Source organism: Arvicola amphibius, chromosome 14, assembly GCF_903992535.2.
Source record: "Arvicola amphibius chromosome 14, mArvAmp1.2, whole genome shotgun sequence".
NCBI lineage: Eukaryota > Metazoa > Chordata > Mammalia > Rodentia > Cricetidae > Arvicola > Arvicola amphibius.
The window spans coordinates 7,207,927-7,232,829 of record NC_052060.1 but is presented as its reverse complement, the minus strand read 5'-3'; the positions used below and the strand labels follow the sequence as shown (position 1 = coordinate 7,232,829).

General features: G+C 42.2%; 1 protein-coding gene and 1 pseudogene across 2 annotated transcripts in view; one reads left to right on the top strand and one right to left on the bottom strand.

Annotated features, from left to right (window-relative positions):
• The window catches only part of Vps45 (vacuolar protein sorting 45 homolog), a 63,973-nt gene that overhangs the window by 30,384 nt on the left and 8,686 nt on the right, over positions 1-24,903 (top strand). For both annotated transcript variants that reach the window (XR_005283161.1, XM_038311846.2), the window contains one exon: positions 12,313-12,444. Coding sequence is in view for 1 of the 2 variants with exons in the window: in XM_038311846.2 (XP_038167774.1) it covers positions 12,313-12,444 (132 nt within the window). In the remaining variant the exon portion in view is untranslated. The remainder of the gene's footprint in view (positions 1-12,312; positions 12,445-24,903) is intronic.
• Positions 6,619-6,839, bottom strand: LOC119801548 (annotated as a pseudogene).

Sequence of the window (24,903 nt, the reverse complement as noted above, 5' to 3'; positions counted from 1 at the left end):
CTGAAGCTAATCATTTACTAAATGAAGATTTAAATGTATGTATTTTCTAAAAGGAGTTAGCAAAGATTTTCTCTGAACTCTGAAGATTTCTTTAGTTCTGTCATGTAAATTTGTGGTCTTCTTACTGTACCAACCTTTGTGCTTTGTCACATAGCGATAAATAATAGATTAAAAAAAACTAGAGGAGCCAGTAAAGATGGCTCAACAGGTAAGGGTGCTTGACCAAGCCTGACTACCTAAATTCATGGGCCTACATGGTAAAGGAAAGAACTGAGTCCCAAACTTGTCCTCTGACCTAGAGACACACTCCATGGTGCGGGTGTGCGCTCTCTCTCTCTCTCTCTCTCTCTCTCTCTCTCTCTCTCTCTCTCTCTTTCTCTCTCTCTCTCTCTCTCTCACACACACACACACACACACACACACACGTAAATAGAGAAATAAGTAAATGAGTTGTAGAGTCACCGAGAAAGCAGAGAGCCTAGATCATGTTCCTGATCACACTGTGTGCTGCCCCCTTGTGTTGTTTCGGGCTGAGGAGTCTTTGAGTTTGCATGTCAGCATTACATATGAATCATTGACTTGCTTTGCAGTGAAGAAACAGGTGTTTTAGATCTTCAGACCCTTCAGACCCCTCCCTGTGTTCTGTATTTTAGCAGCAGATCAGTTTCCTCTTGTGCTCTACGGCATCTGTCATTTGGCGTTTCAAACACTAATGCCCAAAATAGATTTGCTACTTGATTGCCAGCCAGAACAGGTTGTTACTGGTTTGGGTGAGGATTGGACTTTGCCAAATGTGGCCAGCACACAAACTGAGAGGCCTGATTAGCAAAGCCATATGTGTCACAAGAAAAAAAATTATAACTTTCTTTAGTTAGAACTTTAATCCAGTGTTTAGTTAATTTTAATAAAAACAAAATTTGTCCAGACCAATTTACTTAAGCCAACTTAAAATTTACATGTATACAAATTCTAGCTAGTTAAGAATTATAGTCATGGCCGGGCGGTGGTGGCGCACGCCTTTAATCCCAGCACTCGGGAGGCAGAGGCAGGCGGATCTCTGAGTTCGAGGCCAGCCTGGTCTACAAGAGCTAGCTCCAGGACAGGCTCTGGAAACTACAGGGAAACCCTGACTCGAAAAACAAAAAAAAAAAAAAAAAAGGAATTATAGTCATATATATTTATATTGGACCACATAACATAAAGGGACCCAGCATATACAGTTGGTATCCACTGGGTAATTTGATGTAAGAATTTTACTGTTGATATAATTCATCTATTATTTGAATTGGCAGTTTAGTGTTTCAAAGATATAATGAAATTCAGAAAGAGGAATATGTTTGAGATTTTAGGTGAATGATTCTTGTACACTGTATTTTTTTCCTTAGTTCCTTAAAAAGTAAATAAACTATGTGGTCCAGAATTTTTTTAAATACAAGGTTAAGACCAGATGTAGCTGGGAGTATGATCCAGTCACTCAAACAGTGTCTAGGGACCATGCATTAAGATCCAGGGTGTCCGCTAATAACAAAATTTAAAACTGCTCCCAATTTCTCACCTATTTGAGAAGCTTTTTTTTTTTTTTTTTTTTTTTTTTTTTTTTTTTTTTTTTGGTTTTTCGAGACAGGGTTTCTCTGTAGTTTTGGAGCCTGTCCTGGAACTAGCTCTGTAGACCAGGCTGACCTCGAACTCACAGAGATCTGCCTGCCTCTGGGATTAAAGGCGTGTGCCACCACCGCCCAGCTGCGCCACCATTGCCCGGCGAAAAACCTTGTTCTTGAGGCTTTTAATTAATTTGATAAGCCATGAATGTGCTTATAGATTTCATATGAGAATGGCTGAATGTGGGTAAGAGCCGCTCTTCTAGAGAACTGAATTCAGGTTCTTAGCATTCGGCCACTTTCAGCTCCAGCTCTAGGAGCGCCCGTGTTCTCTTTGGCCTCTTTGGGCATCCACACACACATAGCATATGCTCATACAGACACATACATAAACAATGTGTAACTTATAAAAAACTAAAGAATTGCTGAATGAAAAATTAGCTTCTTACTGCTAAAAGGAAGCCATGGACCAGATGAGTATATTAGTGTACATCAGCAAACCTTCCTGTGTTGAGTCATTGCCAAACAAAGCTCAAAATGAGGCTCTCCCCCACAGTGCTTATTAGCTGTTGACATCTGTTACATTTATCACTGTGATCTAAACATGTATACAGTTAATTATGTTGCTTTATTCTTTGGTACAACAGATGTTTATTGAATGCTTTCAGTAAGTTAAGAATTGTTGTAGACACCCGGGCTGTAGAAGTAGCAGGAAGACCCGTACTTACCCTTAAGGTACCTTTTAGAGTAAACAAAAGTGCTGCAAAGTAACTGTGGGCCAGGGAAGTTTAGACTAGACAGAGCCTTGCTAAGGAGGTGGCATTCAAAATGGATTTTTAATTACAAAATAAAAGTCAATCGCATAGTGATTAGAAAACGCAACTCAAAACAGAGGGAATGCCAAAGTAAAGGTCTCAGAGAAGGGAGAGCTTGCCTGTAAACCAGAAAGACTTGCAGGGTGGAGTGCAGTATGCATGGGGAGGGAACTGGGTCACCCGGAGCGTGGAGCCACTGGCAAAGTTTGGCTTTCTTTACTTCCTTCTTGTTTTGTAAATACAGAAAGACATGATAAAACCCTGCGACAAAGTACGGCTACTTTTTTAAATTTTTTTTTTATATATATTCTCACTGTAGAGGTGTAGTCCTGGCTGGTTTGTAACTTGCTATGTAGATCAAACTGGCCTCAAATTCACAGCGATGCCTGCCAGCTTCTGCTTTCCTAGTGCTGGGAGTAAAGGTTTGTGTCACTCCCAGCTCCAAATTGTGTTTAAATGATAACTTTGTAAGAGACTGGTTGTGAGTGAGAAGTGAAGAAGCAAGCAGACTCCTGAAGGAGGTTCTTAAATCCACGCAAGACGTGAGAGCGACTTGGCGTCGAAGGAAGGAAAGCAATCTATTTAAGAAAGCACACCGATTGAGCAAAAGTGACAGAAGCCAAGGGCAATGCTCAGGTTTGGAGGAGAAATTAAGAATTTTGTTGAGGTGCCTATTTAATAATAAAATAGAAATGTCACCTATTCCTAGGTATGGTGGCCCACACAAGTAATCCCAGCACTAAAGAGCTTAAGACAGAAAGTTGAAGGCTTGCCTAGATTCCATAGTAAGGCCTCACTTCAAAACATATCTGTCCTCAGTTGGGAGTTGATAAGACATTGGTCATGTAGATCATATAGGAGCCCTAAAGGAGAAAGAGAAAAGAAGATTGCTCAGAATACAGCGCTAAGCACAGGCCAGGAGCCAGTAGGAGACTCCACAAGAACCAAACAAAAGAAGACAAGGCAGAGGTCGGGTGGTGGTGGCGCACACCTTTAATCCCAGCACTCGGGAGGCAGAGGCAGGCGGATCTCTGTGAGTTCGAGACCAGCCTGGTCTACAAGAGCTAGCTCCAGGACAGGCTCCAAAGCTACAGAGAAACCCTGTCTCGAAAAAAAAAAAAAAAAAAAAAAAAAAAAAAAAAGACGACGACTACAACAAAGCAGAGACGAGAGAGTCTTCAAGACAAGCACGTGGTAGGCCATGCCCAGTCTTCTGAGATGCACAAAACAAGTATTAAAAGTAAAGCCCTCTCAGTTTAGTGGGAAGGTTGGTGGTGATCCCCAAGTGTCAGCAAGATATGGAAGCCAAGTTTCAGTGAGTTTAGATGCTAAATTAGGAAACCGTATAGGATAACAGGTGAAATAGGAATATGTATTTGAATCTAATGTACTACAAAAATTTAAGTAGAACTTCCATGCAAGGTCAAATGCCTATTAGTGGACATTAATTTAAAATATACCAAATGAGCTTAGTTATCTGGTTTTCAATGACACTTTTTAACTTATACAAGGTTAAATGTGAGGAAGGCAAATGGGTCCAACCAGGATTCTAGAAAGTGGAAATGGGAGGAAAGGATTGGACAGTGGCATAAGCATTGGTGGTTAGCCTGGAAGTGCAGAGTGTTATTGCACATGACTATTAGTATAGGTAAGTTTAAATGAGGGGTGATTAGTGGAGAAAGGAGATCTTAAATTCATGATTTCATGGGTGGCCCACATGTCAGTAATAATAAAATTTAGGCTGTAACATGGATGGTGCAGGAGTAGAAGAAAAACTAGGCATAACTTAGGTATCAGGTGTAAGCCATGCTGGTGTTAGAGTCTCTGGAGGTATTGAGAAGAAGAATACAGAGGAGGACAGAGAGCAGAGCTAGGTCTCTAGAGAGTAAGGGCAGCCAGGAAAGGAGGTCGGGAGAAGCAGCGCAGCATGTTACAGACATCTAAAGTCTTGGGAACTTTGAAGGAGGAGGCAGAGAAATGGTCCAAACTGGCTGAGGGTGAGAAGATATTATTCTGTGTCACCTCTAAGCTCTGCCTAGCAGAAGCAATGAAGAGCACCTGAAAAACACTCTGCTTAACAATTCCAATTCTGAAAAGTTTATCCTGTAAACAAATATACACTCACAATTACACAAAGACATGTAAACCCAGTATGCACTGGAACATGAATTATCACAGCACAGTCTAGAGACAAGGTAAGCACTCACCACAGAGGACTGGAGCTCAGTTACAGCTCAGCACTGTGAGTTCTCGCCTTCCTTCCTTTTCCCTTCCCTCCCTCCTTCTCTCCCTCCCTCCCTCCCTTCCTTCCTTTCTTTCCAGACAAGGTCTTATTAGGCTGGTCTGGAAATCACTACATAGCCTAAGCTGGTCTTCAACTCAATATCTTCCTGTCTTAGCTTCCTGTTGTTCCACCAAAGCCTAATTCTTAATTTAATTTAATTTAAATTATTTTAATGGGCTAATTCTTCATGGAGCATATACAAAACTCTCTAAGATGTATTCACAGAAAATCCAAGATTACGGTATCATTTCCTCTTTTGTGAAAAAAATGTAAGCTATGACTATGTATATGTAAGCATATGCTTAACTATACATATATAACATGACATGTATATAGTATGTGTGTATAGCATGGTTTATGAAAGAAGACATGAGAACTGCTGATTATTACCTCTGTATGTTGAGGCAGTGGTTCATTATATCATACATAGCCTTCTCATTAACTATTGTATTAGATAGTAGATATTGTACATATATATGAACATATATTAAAGACTGAGAGTTAATTAGTCTTTAAGGTTTTCATACTATCCAACAGTATTTTACAAGGAGCAAGAATTCAATAACTATTCATTAAATTATGTAGATAGCACCAAATATGCTAAAACTTACCATTGAAAAATTTAGTTGATAATTCATATTTTTGTTGGTTATCATTAACTTGCTATGGACTTTGGCTCTGCTACTGCTTAGCCCCAGTATCATCTCTGGCCACTTTCTTGGCCCTAGTACATCACACTGAGAAGATGTTCACCTGGCTTAGGTGTCATGGTGGAACCTCTCGGCCTTAGCGTTGTTGCAGGGCTGTGCAGTAGTGCAGACTTGCACAGCCAGAGCCCTTACATCCTTTCAGTCTTAGCTATGTAATTGGTGGCTACTGTTTGAGAATAAGGACATGAAAGGGGGTTGATCTTCATTCTGCAGATGGACTTATTTATCCTCCCTATCTGGCTAAATCTTTCCACACAGTTGCTGCTTATCTCTGATAGACACACATTCCATAGACTCTTGTTGCAATCACTGCTTTGTTTCTATAAAAGCCATTTTTCCTGCAGAAAAATATCAAAAGAACTTTACTATCTTTAAGTATATTTGAAGTTTTAAACTTTAGGAATAAATGTAGTGGTCCACAAAGTAGGTTAAGTGTTACATTTGGAAAGTTTTTCCTGATTAGCTCATGTGTAGAAATAATAGTTTCTAGAAATACTATATTTGATGTTTTATTTTTCTAACAAAATAAGAGGGCTGGAGAGATGGCCCAGCGGTTAAGAGCAAGGTTCTGAGTTCAATTCCCAGCAACCACATGGTGACTCACAACCACCTGTAATGAGGTCTGGTGCCCTCTTCTGGCCTTCAGGCATACACACAGACAGAATATTGCATACATAATAAATAAATAAATATTTTTTAAAAAGATCTGGGATCAACATTTAAAAAAAGATACAAATTGGGCTCTTAGTTTGTCCTTGTGTAGCTGGATATAGCATGAACTGGCTGCGTTTTCTAACATTTCTGACTGCCTAATTAATGCTTTGGGTTGCTATGGTGAATTACAGAGCATAGAAGGATGCACATTGACTTGAATTTATGTATTCCATCATGTATAAAAGATTTTCTATATATTTTACCACTAGTCTCATAGGAACATCTTTTTTTTTTTTCTGAGACAGGGTTTCTCTACATAGTCTTGGCTGTGCTGAAATTCTCACTCTGTAGACCAGGCTAGGCTCAAACTCAGAGATTTGTCTGCCTCTGCTTCCCAAGTGCTGGGATTAAAGGTGTGCACCACCATGGAACATATTTTAAAATTCATTGGGAAAAAGAATAAAAAGAAAAATGTTATGAGACTCTTCAGTTTTTTTTAAATTTTCTATTTGAGACAAGGTATCACTCTAGCTCCGGCTGGCTTCCAATTCTCAACAAAACTCCTACCTCAGACTCCCAAGTGCTGAGATTATAGGTGTGAGCCATCACACCCAGCTTCAGAAACTTTTTTTAAAGATTTATTTATTTATTTTTATGTGTATGTGAATGTGCCTGCGTGGGTTTATGTCACCATCGACATGCAGGTGCTGGTGAAGGCCAGAGTGTCTCAGGTACCTTGATACTACACTTGATCTTAGCCAAAAGGCCGAGAAGCGATTCTCAGGTACCTTGAAAATGGAGTTACAGGCAGTTGTGAGTCACCTGATGTAGATGCTGAGAACCAAACCCAAGTCCTCTGCAAAAAGAATAATTGCTCTTAACCACTGAACCATCTCTCTAGCCTTTTATACAGTTTTTCAGGATCTTAGAGATGGCTCAATAGTTAAGAACACTTGTTCTTGCAGATGACCCAGGTTCAATTCCCACACCTACGTGGCACCTTACAGCTGTCTGTAACTCCAGTTCCAGGGAATCTGATGTCCTTTTCTGACCTCCATATGTACCAGGTGTGCACATGGCGCACAGATAGACACGCAGGCAAACACTCATACACATAAAATAAACTTTAAAAAAGGGTCTTCAGGAACTTGAGAAATGCCTCAGGGATTAAGAGCACTTGTTGCTCTTACAGAGGACCCAGATGGTGGCTCACAGCCATCCATAACTCAAGTTCCAGGGGATCTGAAACCTTCTGAGTTCCACAGGACCAGGCACGTGCATGTTACACATACTTGCAGGTAAAACATTTGTACATATACCATAAAATAAAATCTATAAAAATTTGTTTTTAAAGTTTTTCATAAATGTTTCGTAGCCACATTGAATCAACAACAGGAGGCTCAAAACTTGTATTAATTATATCATTGTCAAATATGACATAGTCATCTTTGTTAGGTGTACAGTTGGACCAAATTCTAAGACTTTATCTCTTTATCTAGGGTTTTTGGTTGTTTTGTTTTAAAGATTTGTGTGTATGCTCTTGTGTCTTGAGTGTATTACACATGTGTTCAGGTACATCTGTGCACACATGTAGAGACCAGCAGGGAACGTTAGGTTCCTCTTCTAGCACTCTCTGCCTGTTCTTTTTAGACAGGATTGCTCTTGGATCTAGGGCTCACGTTTTCTTGGCCTGGCTGGAAGTCAGCAAGCCCCAGTGCTCCTCTTGTCTCTATGGTTCAGAACTGGGGTCACAATCATGTATGAGACATTGTATGCTGAGTTCAAATCCTGACCCCCATGATTGTGTAGAAAGCACTCTTGACTGCTGAGCCATCTGTCTGGCCCCACAGCTAGGTGCTGCTCTTATATTTTGCATAACCTACATAAGAGGGCAGCTACAGGTACCAACACCATTCCCCAGGGCGCTTTCTTTGCCTGCTTGGTGGCTTTTCTGATTTACCAGATCAGGAGCTCAGAACACAAGCATTCCGATCTGACTCCCCTCACCAGTCACTGAGATAATCACTGTACTCCCTGCAGGCAGGCAGGCTGTCCTTCTTAATAGTCTGTGCGATCCACCACTGTTTATTTATCCAAACCCAAACTGCTTGATGGGCCTCAGGGTTGTCCTTCACCTTGAGGAGCACTGCCCAGGAAATCTCATTTTCTGAAACGATGCTCTCTCACCCTCTGCTCTGTCTCTCTAGCTAGTCCTCGGCCTCTAGCCGCTGTAGTCAGAGTATGCCCTCCTAATGTCTCACAAGGGGATCACATTTTAGTCTGCTAACCCTTGGGGACACCCTCAAACCATAGTGGGCAGAGCCACTTGCTGCATGTGGCCAATGCTGCTGAAGAAATGAAATTTTAATTTAATTGCATTAATTTAAATCACCATATTTGAAGAATATGAGGGGAGGGGTGTCTTAGAGTTTTTATTGCTGTGAAGAGACATCATGACCATGGCAACTCTCCTTTTTTTGTTTTGTTTTGTTTTTTTTGAGACAGGGTTTCTCTGTGTAACAGTCCTGGCTGTCCTGGAACTCGCTTTGTAGACCAAGTTGGCCTTGAACTCACAGAGATCCTCATGTTTCTGCCTCCTGAGTGCTAGGGTTAAATGCATGCGCCACCACCTCCAAGCTACCATGGCAACTCTTATAAAGTAAAACTTTTAATTGAGAAGGCTCACTTACAGTGCAGAGGTTCAGTTCACTAGCATCATGGTGGCAGCAGGCAGCTGTAGTGCTGGAGGAGGAGCTGAGAGTCCTACATTTTGCAGGCAACAGGAATTCAACTAACTGACTGTCACTCTGAAGTGGAAAGCTTGAGCAAGAGACCTCAAACCCGCCCCACAGTGACACATTTCCTCCAACAAGGCCATGCCTCCTAATAATGCCACGCCCTTTGGGCATCATTTTCTTTTAAACTGCCCCAGTGAGTGTAGTCTCTGAAGTGGCCAAGTGGCTAGACTCTGGGTACCTCTTTGAAAATTTAGGGAGGTGAAACAGAGCTACCCAGGAAGAGGAAAAAACAGCCACTAATAGAGCAAGGGAGAAAAAAGGAGAACATAATACTCTGGACGTTTATCCAGAAAAAGCAGGTAAGCAGCTTGTCAAATGCTGTTGGCAGGTGAAGACAAAGACTGAAGGATGGTTATGTGGAGTTAGCAACATGTCCCACTCTGGCAACAGAAGTTACTTAGTGGAATCTGGAGCCAAACTCCCTGAAATTAGCTTACGATGAAATGGCCAGATCACATCAGAAGTCATCATGAGAGTCTGCTTTGTCACCTGCACATTTAAAGGGACCAGCAGCTTTGAAATGCATGGTCCTGACACATGGGATTGTTGGTGTGATGGCCTATGTGAAACGACTTGGAGAGCTTTCTCACAAAAATAATACATTTTTGAGACAGGTTCTTACTGTGAAGCTTTTGCTGGCATAGAACTTGGTATGTTTACCAGATTAATCTCGAACTCACAGAGATCCGCCCACCTATGCCTCCCAAGTGCTGGATTAAAGGCATGCACCTTCATGCCCAATTTCTAAATTTTTAAAAATGATTAGATGTTTTTTATATGTATGAGTGTTTGCCTGTATGTACGTGCACTTCATGTGTGCCTGGTGCCCACCTGAGGCCAGAAGAGGATGCTGGATCCTCTGAAACTGGAGTTGCAATGATTGTGAGCCACTACATGGGTTCTGGGAACCTGGGTCCTCCACGAAAACAGCAGCTGTACAATGTGGGGATCACAAGATGGCAAAGGAGTCTGCTGCCAGACCTGATGACCTGAGTTGAATTCCCCAGATCCCGGAAGTGGAAGGAGAGAAATGGTTCCTGCAAGTTATCTTCTGACAGCCACATACATGTTTCATGGATACAGGAATGGAATGCATTTGTCCACATACATATAGGCACAGAACGGAATGCTTTGTGTTTCAAAATGCCACGTGGGGACACACACAGATGAGCAACAGTGGTCACCTCTGTAGGAATGCTGGGGAATGGACACACTAGAGACAGGGATGGCACAGCGAAAGAGTCAAAGTGAGGAGGAGTGTCTCCAGCATGTTTGTGTTTCTGCTGTGCGCTTGCCTTTATCTACTTCAAAACAGTTTGGAGTGTCTTTAACTGTTACTGTTTGGTTGGTTGGCATTTAAATTACATTTGTGTGTGTGTGTGTGCGTGCTCGCACGCACGCTTGCACAAGTACAGGGTTCAGAGGACAACTTGCAGGAGACTGTCCTCTTCTTCTCCCACATAGGTTCTGGGTATTGAACCTAGGCCATCCGGCTTGGTGACAGGCACTTTGGCCCAGTGACCCAATCTCCTTGGCTCTGATTTGTTTTAAACACTGTCTCACTAGAGAGCCTGGTTGGCCTGGAACTCACTACATAGACTAGATTAATCTCAAATCTCCAGATTCCTTTACCTCCCAAGTGCCAGTATGCCCCACAGACACTACCACATATAACGTCAAAGATGTATCTTACAAGAACTCATAAGACCTTTTGAAGTGTGTGCAGTGCACTGCGGGTCGATACATTGCTTGGCCAGGTGGTTTCTGTGTGTTTATGGTGTTAAGAATAGAACCCAGAGCTTGTACACGCTGGGATAGCCCCAGCCTCTGGCTGGAGTTTTAAATGAAGTTTATTTCAGTAGGTGAATTTAGTGCCAGGAGAGATGGCCCAGCAGTTAAGAGCACTGGCTGCTCCTCCAGGGGACCTTGGTTCAATTCCCAACAACCATATGATGGCTCACAGCTGTCTGTAAGTCCAGTTCCAGAGGATCTGACATCTTCTTCTGCCTCCACGGGCATAGACATCCATGCAGCCCAAACATCTGTGCATATAATTAAATAAAATCATAAAGAAATTTAGTAAATTTAATGTCTTAAAGGCAAGATTTTATGTCCCAAGTCCCATAAAAGTGTCATGATTGGTCCTCCAACTAGTTAACTGAAAATAACTACCTCTTCATATCTTCAAATTCCTGCATACTGTCCAATGGAGAGTGACTGTAATTAGAGACCATCTGAATTTATTGCAATAGCTACTCTATCGGCTTCTGTTTCCATGAAGTCCTATAAGAACAACTTCTGTCTTGGTTTGCTTGTTTCAAAGTATTTTAGAAAGATACAAGGAAACCCAAAGAAGAAATGTACACTGCGTTTTTCCATAGTCTACACATAAGCATGTGTATGTATCCTGACTATTTGGTTTGGGACCCTAACTTCCAAATATGGCTCCTTCTGCTTGATGTAGTTTTTAAATAAAGTGCTGTAACACAATTGCTTGCCTGGTTAATTTTCTCTTCTTTTGATGACACGCAAAAAAGAAAAGACAAACTTTAATAACTAAAAATATGTTGTTATGCTGCAGAAAGAGTTGATAGGAAGAGTGTTTTCTTTTATGACGAAACCATTTTTATAAGATAGAAACACAGGAAACAACTTAGTGCTACCCAGATGAAACCAGTGTGTCCAACTGTGTACTTGTTATTGCCAAGGAATACAGAGAAGTGGATTACATTGTTAATTTATGTGTCCAGTTTTTTAAGTTTATTTATGTGTCTATGAATGTTCTATCTGCATACATGCCTTTATCCCAGAAGGGCATCGGATCCCACTCTAGATGTTTGTGAGCCACCATGTGGTTGCTGTGACTCTAACTCAGGACCTCTGGGAGAGCAGCCAGTGCTCTTAATCTCTGAGCTGTCTCTGCAGCTTATGTCCTGTTCTTTTATGTAATCATCACAGCATGGGGCACCCCGGTATAACAGTAATCTTACAGGATGCTTGGAGTCCTTGGCGGGGCCACAGTAAACAGCACTGTGACTCAATGCTCGACACAGGGCTGTGTTTGAAAGGAGACTGTGGTACAAGCGTAAATTGCTGCTTATTGAGAGCATGTTGCAGTACAGCACTCTGTAGGCTCTTGAATATAAAAGAATATTTTTGCATTTGGTTCCAGCAAACACCATTGTGCTATTCTGAAATCCCCAGCACAGAAATAAGACATCCGCTCATAAGGAGAAAGCAAATCACTATTCAGCATTTCCTTCTGTTTCCTGCCAATTTGAGATAATTAAAACTTTTTTTAAACCCTTTATTCTGCTTTAATTCTGCTTCCTTCACCAAAAAAACAGGGGAAGGGGACTTAGAAATTGAAACTGTGTATATAATAATAACAAATCTGTGCCCCCTTTTTGTGTCTTAGCCTGTGATATTCTCTCTCTGTCGTCATCCTCACAGGCCTCAGGATATCATCGTGTTTGTTATTGGAGGAGCCACCTATGAAGAGGCACTGACAGTTTATAACCTGAACCGCACCACTCCTGGAGTGAGGATTGTTCTGGGAGGGACAACGATACACAACACCAAAAGGTAAAGACTGTCTCGGGCCTACAGCTCTCTCCCTGTCCCAGGGGTTCTGTGCAAAGTCCCTGTATCTTGGGAACACTGGTGACCAAACTTCAGTAAACCAAAATGCTCCTTGAGAAGGCGGCGTCTGTGAGCTGATTGTGAGGCGCCAGCCACGCTAGACTGCTAACAACCAACCAGACAGGCACTTTGGAAATGGCTGAACCTGGCACTGGGTGTGTCTGTTTTGTTGGCTTTGTTCAGTGTATATTAGGGTGAAGACTACAAAGACAAGCTAAGAGTCTATCTCAAGTCCTATCTATCAGGAAATGCAGAACAGAGCAAGGAAGTAAGACACTGGAGAGAGAAAAAAGAACTATAGGGCCGGGCGGTGGTGGTGCGCTTCTTTAATCCCAGCACTCGGGAGGCAGAGGCAGGCGGATCTCTGAGTTCGAGGCCAGCCTGGTCTACAAGAGCTAGTACCAGGACAGGCTCTAGAAACTACAGGGAAACCCTGTCTCAAAAAACCAAAAAAAAAAAAAAAAAAAAAAAAAAAACCAAAAAAAAAAAAAAGAACTATAGATTCTTCAAATGTCTCATAAAGAAGAGAACGTACAAGCAGGGCCTCAAATAAAGCCTGAGTATATAAAGGGAGAGCACGCTCCATTGACAGCTCACTCCAGGGACTGTAGGCAGCGTGCACAGACCCTGTGCTACAGGGCCTGTGATCCGATTTGTGTGCAGCAAAGTGAACAGTTGGATTCTCTACCACGAGTGTGGATGGCTGGGCTGTGGAGCTGAGGAATTTTTATTTTCTTATGTAAGAAAATGGAAATATTGAAGTTTTTAAGTAGCAAAATTACAGGAAACATATTGTTTTAGAAAAGCTAACTTGGCGGTAAGGGGAGAAAGACTCCTCGAGAAGTAGGGCAGCACGTTTGAATCAGCAGTGGGCCTGAGAGGGTCTGCGCTGAGACTTGGGTTTAGGTAGCTGGGGCCATGAAAAATACTTACATATTCTTTCATTGCATATCATTTTTTTATTTTTAAACATAATTTTGCCTTTCTTATGGAAGTAATGTACATATACTCTGAAAGGTTTTTTTGGGTTTTGTTGTTGTTTAGTTCAGAAAGTATACAGAGAAGGAAAAGCCCCACAGCCCAACCACTCAATCCAATGTCCTTATGACATTTCTTCCATGTCTGTGTGAAAAGGTCCCATTGCAATTCTGTTTTAAAACCTGTCTATTCTAGTTTGATATAAATACTGTTAGTTTTTATTATCATTATAACATCATTATCCATTGACAGATTTTTGAAAGACAGGGCTGCTTGGATTTTTGTTGTTTTTGTTTTCAAAATCATTTCTCTGTGTCGCCCCGGTTTTCTTGGACTTCGCTCTATAGACCAGAGCTGGCCTCACATTCACAAAGACCCCCTGCCTCTGCCTCCGGAGTGCTGGGATTAAGCTGTGCCTCCACCGCCCAGTGCTGCCTGGGTTTTAACTTTTCTTGTGAGCTTGGACAGGTCACTTAGCCCTTGTTAGTGTCCAGAACATGCTGACACACACATCTTTTTAGTGTGTGTAAATTGCCAGTTAATGTCCTTGCCCACTTAACCATTAAGGTATTCTTTTTATTTTTCTTAACCATTTTAAAATTTCTGTATGTATAATTAAGAACATTAAGCTGGATGGTGGTGGCGTACTTGAAAGGCAGAGGCAGGTGGATCTCTGTGAGTTCGAGGCCAGCCTGGTCTACAGAGTGAGCTCCAGGATAGCCAGGGCTACACAGAGAAGCCCTGTCTTCAAAAACAAAGTTCCAGGACTGCGCTGCAGTTGTTGCGGAAGGGCGCCAGCAGGCCAGAGCATGGCAAGCACAGCCCCAGCCCGGCAGACATGGCACCCACAGGTTTTGCCTTTTACGTTTCTCTCCCTTGCTAAGCTGTTAGACTACATTCCTAGAGTTAGCTGCCAAGGTCCATTCCCTTATTTGTCCACTGATCCATTCCTGAGACAAAACACCAAGGTCCAACAATCAAAATTCATTATTTGGCTAATATGTCCAATAAGGATTTACCAGTTTACCCTAGAATAGGCTCCCCTCTTTTTCTCCTTGAAACCTACTCCTGGGAGACAAAACAAAACAAGCCTACTTTTCCTTGCTAGCTTGCTGCTGCTGCTGCTGCTGCTGCTGCTGCTGCCGCCTTTGCAGTCACACTCCCTGCCCCACCTCCATCTCTTCCCCTCCCGGGTAATAAATCTCCTTTGTGCTGAGACTTTGGTATCTGGGTGTGTTCTGTACTGATTCCAGGATGCTAGCCTCCCTTATAGTTACTGTTTTAATTTTTTATGTAATTAAGCTACCAGTGATTTTTGCCTTTGATGTTATGCTTAGTTCTTTTCCAACTAAGTTTATAAATGCTAACATTTCTCATTACTTTTAGAACTCATGTTTAAACTTGTATCTTAATAATCTCATAATTTTAAGCTATACAGAGAAACCCTGTCTCAAAACAAAAATCAAAAAATAAGTAAGTAAGTAAGTAATCTATCAGAATTTTGTTTTGGTTTAAACCACATGGTGGACTTTTACGGCGGTCATACAGTGTTTTATATCTTCCTCTGTTCTGCTGCTCTGGACGCTAGCTGGCCAGATGCTGAACAACTCCCTCAGTTCTGCTGGTGTCTGTCCACCTAGCTTAAACTCACAGACGGAGGCCCAGTCTCACAGCACTGCCCACTTCAAGGCCAGCCACAGCCCTCTAGGTGTGGTAGCTTGTTAGAGCTGTATGCGTACTCGGGAAACCACTCCACCCACAGTTACTAAATGTGCAGGGCGAGGGGTAGTGGACAGGGTGGGCACCAGAGATGTTTGAACCTTGGCATTAGAGGAGTTTGTGGGATTCCATTCTGTGCGTATGACTAAGTTACTGCCCATTAGCGACTCCGACGCTCGCCGTGTCCCCAAGGCTGGAGCACAATGCTGCCAGTTCCAAGCCTCTGACCACCGGCCGAGGCCCGTAAGATTAGCTTCATAAAACAGAGCACTCAGGAAATGCAAGGGTTACAGGAGCTCTGTGCCAAGAATGGGGACAAAGACATCTTTCTATAGTGCCACATGCATGTCATTACATACAGAAGAGTCATCTCAGTGAAATATCACTAACTACACCCCTGTGACCAGTGTCTTCAGAAAGACCCCTGTGCCCCTGCTCACAACCCCCTGCGTCATCACTGCTTGTGGAATTTCTGTTGCCATAAATTGATTTTGCCTAATCATAAAAGATACTTGTTATCCAGGCATGGCGGCACACACTTTTAATCCCAGCACTTGGGAAACAGAGGCAGGCAAATCTCTGTGAGTTCAAGGCCAGCCTGGTCTGCAGGTTCAGACCAAAAGGGCTACAGGATGAGATTTTAAAAGAAGATAAATGAAAAAAATAAATATAGAGACTAAACGTTTTAGGGCCTGTGTTATAAGCACTCTACCACTGAACTGCACCCTACCCATAGAACGACACCCTGATTTCATAGAGCCATCCCTCATTCCCATAGAGCTAAACCCCACTCACATAGAGCTAAACCCCACTCCTATAGAGCTCCACCCCGCTCCCATAGAGTTCCGCCCCGCTCCCATAGGCCCAAACTGATCAGTTTGACTCATCGTTCCTCCCAAATAGATTTACCTACAGACTTGTCCCTCTTCTTCCTCTAGTTTGCTTCTTTCATTCTGGCCTTCTCTTTGATACAGTTTTCTTTTAACTAGGAAACACACTTCTTCCTTTTGCCAGTCACCTTGATATGGCTAAAAATGTGTTACTTCAGCTCAATTTAGAATTCTGAGCTGAGGACTGGAGAGATGGTTCAGCAGTACTTTCTGTGTTTCCAGAAGACCTAGGTTCAGATCCCAAAACCTACATCAGGTGACTCATAACTATTTATAACTCCAGCTCCAGGAGATCCAACAACCTCTTCTGACTTTTGAGGGCCAGCATACATACAAATAAAAATAAGAATTGTAAACAGGACACCAGAGTGATGGCTCAGTGGTTAAGAGCCCTGGTTACCCTTCCAAAGGACCTGGATCCAATTTCCAGCACCCACATGGAGTTCACAACTGTCTGTAACTCCAGTTCCAGTGGATCTGACATCTTCACACAGACATATATGCAGGAAAAACATCAATGCACATAAAAAATAAATTATTAAAAAAAAGAAAAGAATTGTGGGCAGAAGTTTCTGCCCTGCCTGGTCCCGCAGCAGCCATTCAGTCCCAAATAAACACACAGAGGTTTATATTGATTATAAACTGGTTGGCCTATTGCTCAGGCTTATTTCTAACCAGCCCATACAACTTAAATTAACCCATAATTCTTATCCATGTTTAGCCACGTGGCTTGGTACCTTTTCTCAGTAAGGCATTCTCATCTTGCTTCTTCTGCGACTGGCTTGCAACTGCATCTCTGCCTTTCCTCTTCCCAGAATTCTCCTAGTCTGGTTGCTCCACCTATACTTCCTGCCTGACTACTGGCCAATCAGTGTTTTATTAAAGCAATACAAGAGACAAATCTTTACAGTGTACAAGAGCATTACCCCACAGCAAAGAACGAATCTTTCTAGAAAAAGAGAGGGAGTTCTTGTTTTAAAAAGGATTCCAGGGATGATAGTTTTGGTCCAGCACTTAAAAGTCCGTGGGACTGTTTTCACTTGTTTCTTTCAATAAATAGTCTTTCAGGTTAGACACGCTGGCACACTCCTTTTCTTCCCCAGTTTTTCAATACGGAGTGTCTATGTGCAACAGTCCTAACTGTCCTGTACTAGCCTTTGTAGACCAGGCTGGTCTTGAATTCAGAGATCCACATGTCTCTGCCTCCCGAGTACTGGGATTAAAGGTGCGCCACTACCACCCAGCTGTGGCACATTCCTTTAATCCTAGCATTTCTGAGGTAGAGGCAGGTGGATTTCTGTGAGTTTGAGACCAGCCTGGTCTACAGAGCCAGTTTCAGGCCAGTTTTAGGACAACATAGAGAGAGACCGAGTCAAAAACAGAAAAAATCTTTTCTCACTATGATTGTTAATTGTTTTTCATTTGAAGACAATCTTCTGATTCTTCCCCTGTTCCCCACCGCCACCACCAAGACAGGGTCTCTATGTCTAGCCCTGACTGTCCTGGAACTCACTCTGTAGACCAGGCTGGCCTCGAACTCAGAGATCCACCTGGCTCTGCCTCTTGAGTTAGGGAATTAAAGGAGTGTGCCACAACCACCTGGCTTCTTCTGATTCTTTTAAAAGATTATTCTTTTTTATCTTAGGTTTTCTAGTTTTAATATTCTGCATGTAAATATTCTTACATATGTTACTTTTTATAAACTTTATGTTTGGCATAATTTCTGGAAAAGCTCTAGTCACATTTCTCCGAATGTTACCACTCTTCCACTCTCTGTGGTCTGTCCTTCTGGAACTCCCACAAGGTGTGTGTTGGACCGTCATGCCTCTTAACCTCTTACCTCTGTTGCTCTCTTCTGTACGAGTTTTTCAGATCAATATTTCAGCACAGGCACTCTCTCTGTAGCTCTGTGGACTCTGTGTTTACTGTCTCCCTTGAATTTTAATTTAGAATAGTATGTTGTACTTTAAGTTATATTTTTCAGATTAGTTACTTGTGCTAATGCTTTCAAGTTCTTAGTTTCGTTCAAGTCCTGTAATTTTTTAAATTAAAATTTATATGTCTTCTCCTTCTTCCCTTCAGCCCCTCCCACGCATCCTACACCCTCTCAAATTAATGACCTCCTTTTTCTTCAATTGCTGTTGTTACATATGTGTGTATATGTGTGTGTGTGTATGTATGTATGTATACATCCATATATGGGTACAAGGATAAATTTTAGAATGCAGTTAGGAATTAAGTCCTTCTGTAATCTGAAGTGCATGGAAGAAGAGAGCCAGCTGATGGTCAAGCGTCCCAGTTACCATTTGTGGACACAGAACTTTCAAGCCTCCATTCTAATTCCGTTTCTCACAGAAGCTTTCTTCCTGCCCATGCCCTTGTGTAGCATTTATACATAAATATTACATATTATAAAAACATACATACTAATGTGTAGCCGTGATCTTGTTTCAGAATGCTGGCATATCACCTGTCTGGCTTATACTCTCTCCATCTGATGTCTGATTACTTTTCAGTTTTCCTCCTATTTATTTATTTATTGGAACAGAACCTCACCATTATCCCTGTCCCCCTGTTTCTGCTTCCTGAGTACTGGAACTAAAGGGAAGAGTAACTACCCCATCTCCTCTTGCTTTTTAAGCATTTAGATACGTGCTTAAGTATGCTTGTAATTTTCTCTTGCCTTTCTATGTGTTTTGTTGTAAGAGAATCTTTATATATTCTTCCTTAAGTGCAGGAATGGAAATGTCCATGAATTAACAGGTTCTGGGGAGCATATAAAATAGTTATGATATTATATTTCATCTTCAAATTTTTAGATGATATTGTTTTGAAAGGTAGCCTAGCATCCAAAAATGATTAACAAGTTCGATAACCTGGTTCAGTGGCTGATGAACTTGAATAGTTTTGACATAGAAGTGACTGTCACAATCATTTTGTTTAGGGTTCCCTTTGCTGATGATAAGAACAATGATGCATTTATCCTGTGTGCTGAGGACAGTACTAAGGGTTTTATGTATATCCATTAGTCCTGGCATCCACCATCATCAGAGCAGTTCATTAACAAGAGAGAGACAAAGACCGAGAGAGTCAGAGCCCAGTGTGCAGTTCTTTCATAAGTATCTCTCAAATGTCTCTGACCATGCATTGTTCCTAATATTTCAAAATCTAGGTAGAAAAGGTTTTGTTAGTGCTTGCTGGCGGCCATATAGTGTTTTATCTTCTTGATTCAAATAAGTTCTCTAAGTACATTAAGATAATCCTTTGCCTTTAATGTATTCTAATCTCAGTGTTCAAAATACAACCTTTAAACACTTTAAATGTTCTTTCTGAGAGTTATATTTCTACTGAGTCTGTATAGCTACATGACCTAAGAAAATAGCACCTTCCCTTTAACTTGAAATATCAAAAGTGTAAAATTAAACATCTACATCTCATTTTAAAGATAAGTAAAATTACAAAGAATTATATAGGCACATCCTAGTAAAATAGTCTTACCAAATGTAAATAAAAATGCATATTTTTACATGTTTGACTATAGTACTTTGAATAAAATTTCACTTTACTGTTAAAAAAAAGAAAAACTAATTTAAATTTTTCATACGATAGTGTCAGTTACTAAGCAAATGATCTTTTGTGTGTGTGAAATTAAGAAATAAGAGCCCCCTAGTGGTGTCTTGTAGAGCAGGACTTAAATCCAATCAGAAAGTGATTGGCTACTCCTGTAACATCTATGCCACTATTACACCAGTGGTCATATCTGGCAATTTTTGACTGCTAGAAGAGGAAGGGTCAGTTATTAAGAGTGTAGCCCTGAAGTCAAGCCCACTCCAGTGGAAGGCTGGCCTTGATGTGAGGTGTCGGGGGGGGGGGGGAGGTGTATCTGAGACAAGTTAGGAGAGGAGGGTGAGTGTGATTAGAATACAGTGCATGAAACTCTCAGAGAACTGCCTGACTGCAGCTAACTTTGTTATTCCCTTGTCTGACTGATAGGCTCAACATTTACATGGGTGGACGGCTTAGAAACAGAAGGGCTGATAAAATCTTGGACAGGATTGTTTACTGGCTCCTAACCAATGACACTTTTAGGAGGAGAGACTTCCTGTGACAACTGCCAAACTAAGAGGGGGAAAATTAGTGTTTATGATTTGTAATTATCCAATATTAGATCTTTATAGTTTGCTCTTATAGATATATAGCCTGCAACCAGTAAATAGTAAAATATATCATTAATAATAAAAAAGAAATCATTATTGGACTCTCAAAGGCTATTCTTACAAAGGGTTAAGTAATTGGAAGTAATATAAAAAATTCCGCTTTCAGTGGAAAGGCTTGATCCTCATGGTGAGCGGACGGTACCTAGGCACACTGAACTGTTGAGTGATCCACTGCTCCTTCCGCTGTTGTTTTCTTTCCAGTCAGGTCTCACTGTATTGCTCAGATTGGTCCTAAATTCCTGGGTTCAAGCAATCCTCCTGCCTCAGCCTCAAGAATAGCTGAGTATATGGCCCACTGACTTTCCATCTCTTAAACCATTGACATCTGAGGGCTGGGGATGCCGCCTGGGGACAGAGCCTATGCATAGCATTCAGGGGACCTGGGGAGGGGACACTCCCAGACTCTCCCTCGGAGAGATGCTAGTATTTTATGAGGGAAAGAACATTTTAGGTACAGATAGTACCGTTCGTGAGTGTGCAATGCAGACTTTAGTATGGGGAGAATAAGTTGAGTAATTTGTTTCTGTAAATTGTTAGGGTTCCATTCTGAGGGTTGTCTTATCCGCTGTGAGATGCATGGGTTACTTCAGAAAAGCCCACAGGACTAAATGACATGTGCAGCCCTGGTCGTAAGAGCTCTGCAGTACGGGATTATTTTGGGAAACTATGGAGATTAGAAAGCAGTCTACTTTTAGATATGCCATAATGAGTGCCCTCCTGTTATACTTAGAACTGTGAAGAGATGGTACGGACTGCCTCCCAGGGGTCTGAAATGATGAGTGCCCCAGTAAACAGGAAGAGCACATCCTGTGTCTCTTGAGTGTGGTATGTTAAGACAGAAGCCACTGGCTTTACTGACTGGGAAAAATTCTTGTGGAATTTCTATGGATGCCGGTCACTCGGTGTCATTTTTGCCATCTTAAATAAAATCTAAGCTTACCACAAATCACCACAGTTTACGATCTAAAGGGAGCTACCTAATGTACATGGGTCAAGATTGATCTGCTTTTTAAAAAAATTACAGGCTCCTTTACCCTTCTCATGGCAAATTTAATAACTGTCTTCTGTAAATTGAAATTAAATCTTAGTGTGAACAACACTGGCAAACCATAGAAATGTCAGGCATGGTGGCACACACCTGTAACCCCAGCCCCTCAGGAAGCAGAGGCAGAGAACTTCAGGTATGAGCCCAGCCTGGGATCCTGTCTCAGGAAAATAAGAATAGAAAACAAACTTTTCCTTCCTCCCCTAGGGCATTTCCAGGATTAACATAATCTTTGATGACTGGAATCTTTTTGTTTGGGTTCTGCAGCTTTGGAGCAGGGCCAGTGCTGAGAATTAGATCAGCCCCTGTACATCCTCGAGAAATAGTGTGTCCCCGTGTGTATCTCTGGTCTTTGGGTTTTTGTTGTTGGTTTGGCTTGGTTTTTAACACAGGGCCTTGAGTAAGTTTCTTCATTTTAAGCCAGAAGGTAGCTGGAAATATATGTGTCACCACACCCCCACCATTTTCATTCTGAAACAGCCTGGGGGTCACTCTGCAGCATACAGGATCTCTGCCATCCTGCCTGGCGTTCTCCTTTAGGGCTTACACAGAGTGTGTGTTAGTTCAGTGTAAGACCCATGTTGTCATTCAAATGTATCATTTAAGTGGCCTTTGTCTGGTCTCTCTCTCTCTCTCTCTCTCTCCCTCCCTCCCTCCCTCCCTCCCTCCCTCCCTCTCTCTCTCTCTCTCTCTTTTTAAAGTTTTCCAGACAGGAGCCATTACCATGGCATCATGGACACAAATCACCAAGAGGGAACCATATTAAAAATAATGATTTATGTCGGGTGGTGGTGGCACATCCCGGCACTAGGGAAGCAAAGGCAGGTGAATCTCTATGAGTTCAAGACCAGTCTGGTCTACAGAGCAAGTTCCAGGACAGCCAGGGCTTCACAGAGAAACCCTGTCTTGGAAAAATAATAATAATGGTTTATTATGACAGCAGAATTAACAGGGGCCCACTATACTTTTTTTTTTTAAACAAAAACATTTTTGTTTGATTGTGTATTCATTCATTTTTGTCTTTTTGAGACAGGGTCTCACTCTCTTCCCTAAGCTAACCTCAGACTCACAACAATTCCCCTGCCTCACTCAGCCTCTCGACTGCCGTCTTTACAGATGTGCAGCACCGTGGCCAGTGAAGTGTCTCTTCCTTAAGCAGTTTCTCCTCTAAGAGTGCTGGGATTTTAGGTGTGCGCCACCACTGCGGGGCTTGTCTGCTATTAATTTATAGTGAATTTCTGGCCATAATGAAGCAGGGTTCTGATGAGCAAGCCCGCTGTAGTCACGATGTGTTTCTTTAAAGTCTTCTCTGATTAGGTTTAATTGTGATGGTCTTGGGTTAGGTCTGAACACCAGCTCTGCAGAAGGAGGCTGTGTGCTTCTGACATAATGCTGTGGTCTGAATGAGAATGGGCTCCGAAGGCTCATGTTTCCAGTGTTGGTCCCTAGTTGGTGGAGCTGTTCAGGAAGGGTTAGGAGGTGTGGCCTCTTTGGAGAAGGTGCGCTCCTGGAAGCAGGCTTTGAGGTTTCAGAAGACTCACTGTGAGTTAGAGAACAAGATAGAACGTGACAGTTGGGTGTTTGTGTTTATGTGTGTGTGTCTGTCTGTATGAGTATATGCCACTTGTGGAGGGGTGCCCATGACAACCAGAAGAGGGCAATCCATCCTCTGGGGATGGATTACAGACAGTCATGAGCCTCACAGTGTGGGTGCTGGGAACTGAACTCAGGTCCTCTGGGAGAGCAGCAAGTGCTTTTTACCACTGAACCTCCCTCTCCAGCCTGGGTGGTCATTTTTTTGATGGCTCTAATTGAGACATAGTACATATATCACACAGTTGGCTCCGTGCAGGGTGCATTGATTTTCAGCATATTTATAAATATGTGCAGGTGTCAGCACCATCCCTAAAGAACCTCCCACTCTAGCCCGAAGCCATGTTCTGTCCACATAGACGTCTCTTCTCTGCATAGTTTGAGTGAAATTATGCTTTCTTTTGGGTGGCTTCTCTCGCTAACATAATCTTCTGAGGCTCACCCATGTTGTGATAGCATACTTCATTCCTCTTTGTGACTGACTACTTCACTGTATGCACGTCCCACATCATCTTGATATCTGAATAGTTTTCCTCTTTTGACTCCTATGAATAATGCTACCTAGAACATTGTTCTGTGTGAGCTTTGTGCAGTGTAGGCTAAAGTCATCACACTGGACTTGGAGTGTCATCTGAGCTACCAGAGCTAGTGTGGGGCTGGAGACATTGATTAGTAGTTAAGAATGCTGTGCTCTTGCAGAAGACCCAGGTTCAGTTCCCAGCCCCACACTAGGCCACAGACAGCTGTCTAACTCCCTTGTCTGGCCTCCACAGGCACTTGCAGGAATTGGTACACATAATCTCACTCAGGTGCACACATATACATAAATAAAAAGTAAATCAGTCTTTTAGAGAACTTTTTGGAAGCTAATGTGAAGTAAAAGGTTATCCCCCCAAATGAACATTTGTTTATTATGAAAATGCAGGATCGTAGGCCCAGTCAACTGTAGTCAGTATTTACTTACCTGCAATAAATTGAGTCTTTGTCGTCTTCTATTTTTGGAGAGCATGATCCTTGCAGACAAATGAGAATCTTGGTTTGGACTTTAACCTTACCCCATCACAAGCAGTCAACAGTAGAGAGTTCTAGTCCTCACTGGAAGCAACTGGGTCATCTGTGTGAGCCGAGAGGCTAAGACCCGATCCAAATGGACACAATTCTTCTAATGGAATAGAATCGCTGTTTCCATGAGATTTGGGATAGAAGTGAAGGGGAAGGAGATGAATGTGTTAGCCAGTTGTCCTGAGAAGCACCTCCTGAACTTCAGTCTCTAGAACTGTCCCTTCATTCCTTCTTAAGACTTCTGACAAGAATGCATTCTACTAGCTGACACCAAACCAGCCACCCTTTTCCTGCCAGGGTCCCTTCCAAGTCAGGGCTAATCATGACACATAGCGGGTTCTCTGTTTCACTTAAATTTACATTGGATTCAGTTCAGTCCTCAGTAGCTATAAATCTGCAAAGCAACTAAAGATTTCATTTTCCAGTTCCCTTCCTCTAAACTACCATGTGGGCACGTGGTACAAGCAGCAGGTAAGTAGGCAGTCCCCTTCCACCAAGTGGTTCACCCGTACTCACTGCAGACAGGAAGTAAATGCATAGAAAAGAGAAACCCGTTCCAAGAGCCACTGTGGCTCTCTCTTTCTTTGACTTGTAGAACACGTACTGGGGGCTGGCCAGAGTCACGTGTGTTCACAGGAGCCGTTCTTCTCGTTCCAGCATTGGGTTCCCGAAACTGAGCTCTGGCAATCCCTTTACTCACTGGGCCATCTCACAAGCCCGCGTGTCCACATGAAGGATTTTGGGTTTCGTTTTTGTGTTTGACATAATTAGGATAGAATCGTGTAGACCGTTCCATACCAGGTTTATTTTGGGCAATGAGGGAGATTTTTACAGTAGTAAATGGCTGCATAGTCCAGGCTGGCCTTGAACTCATAGCTGTCTTCTGCTTCAGCTTCCC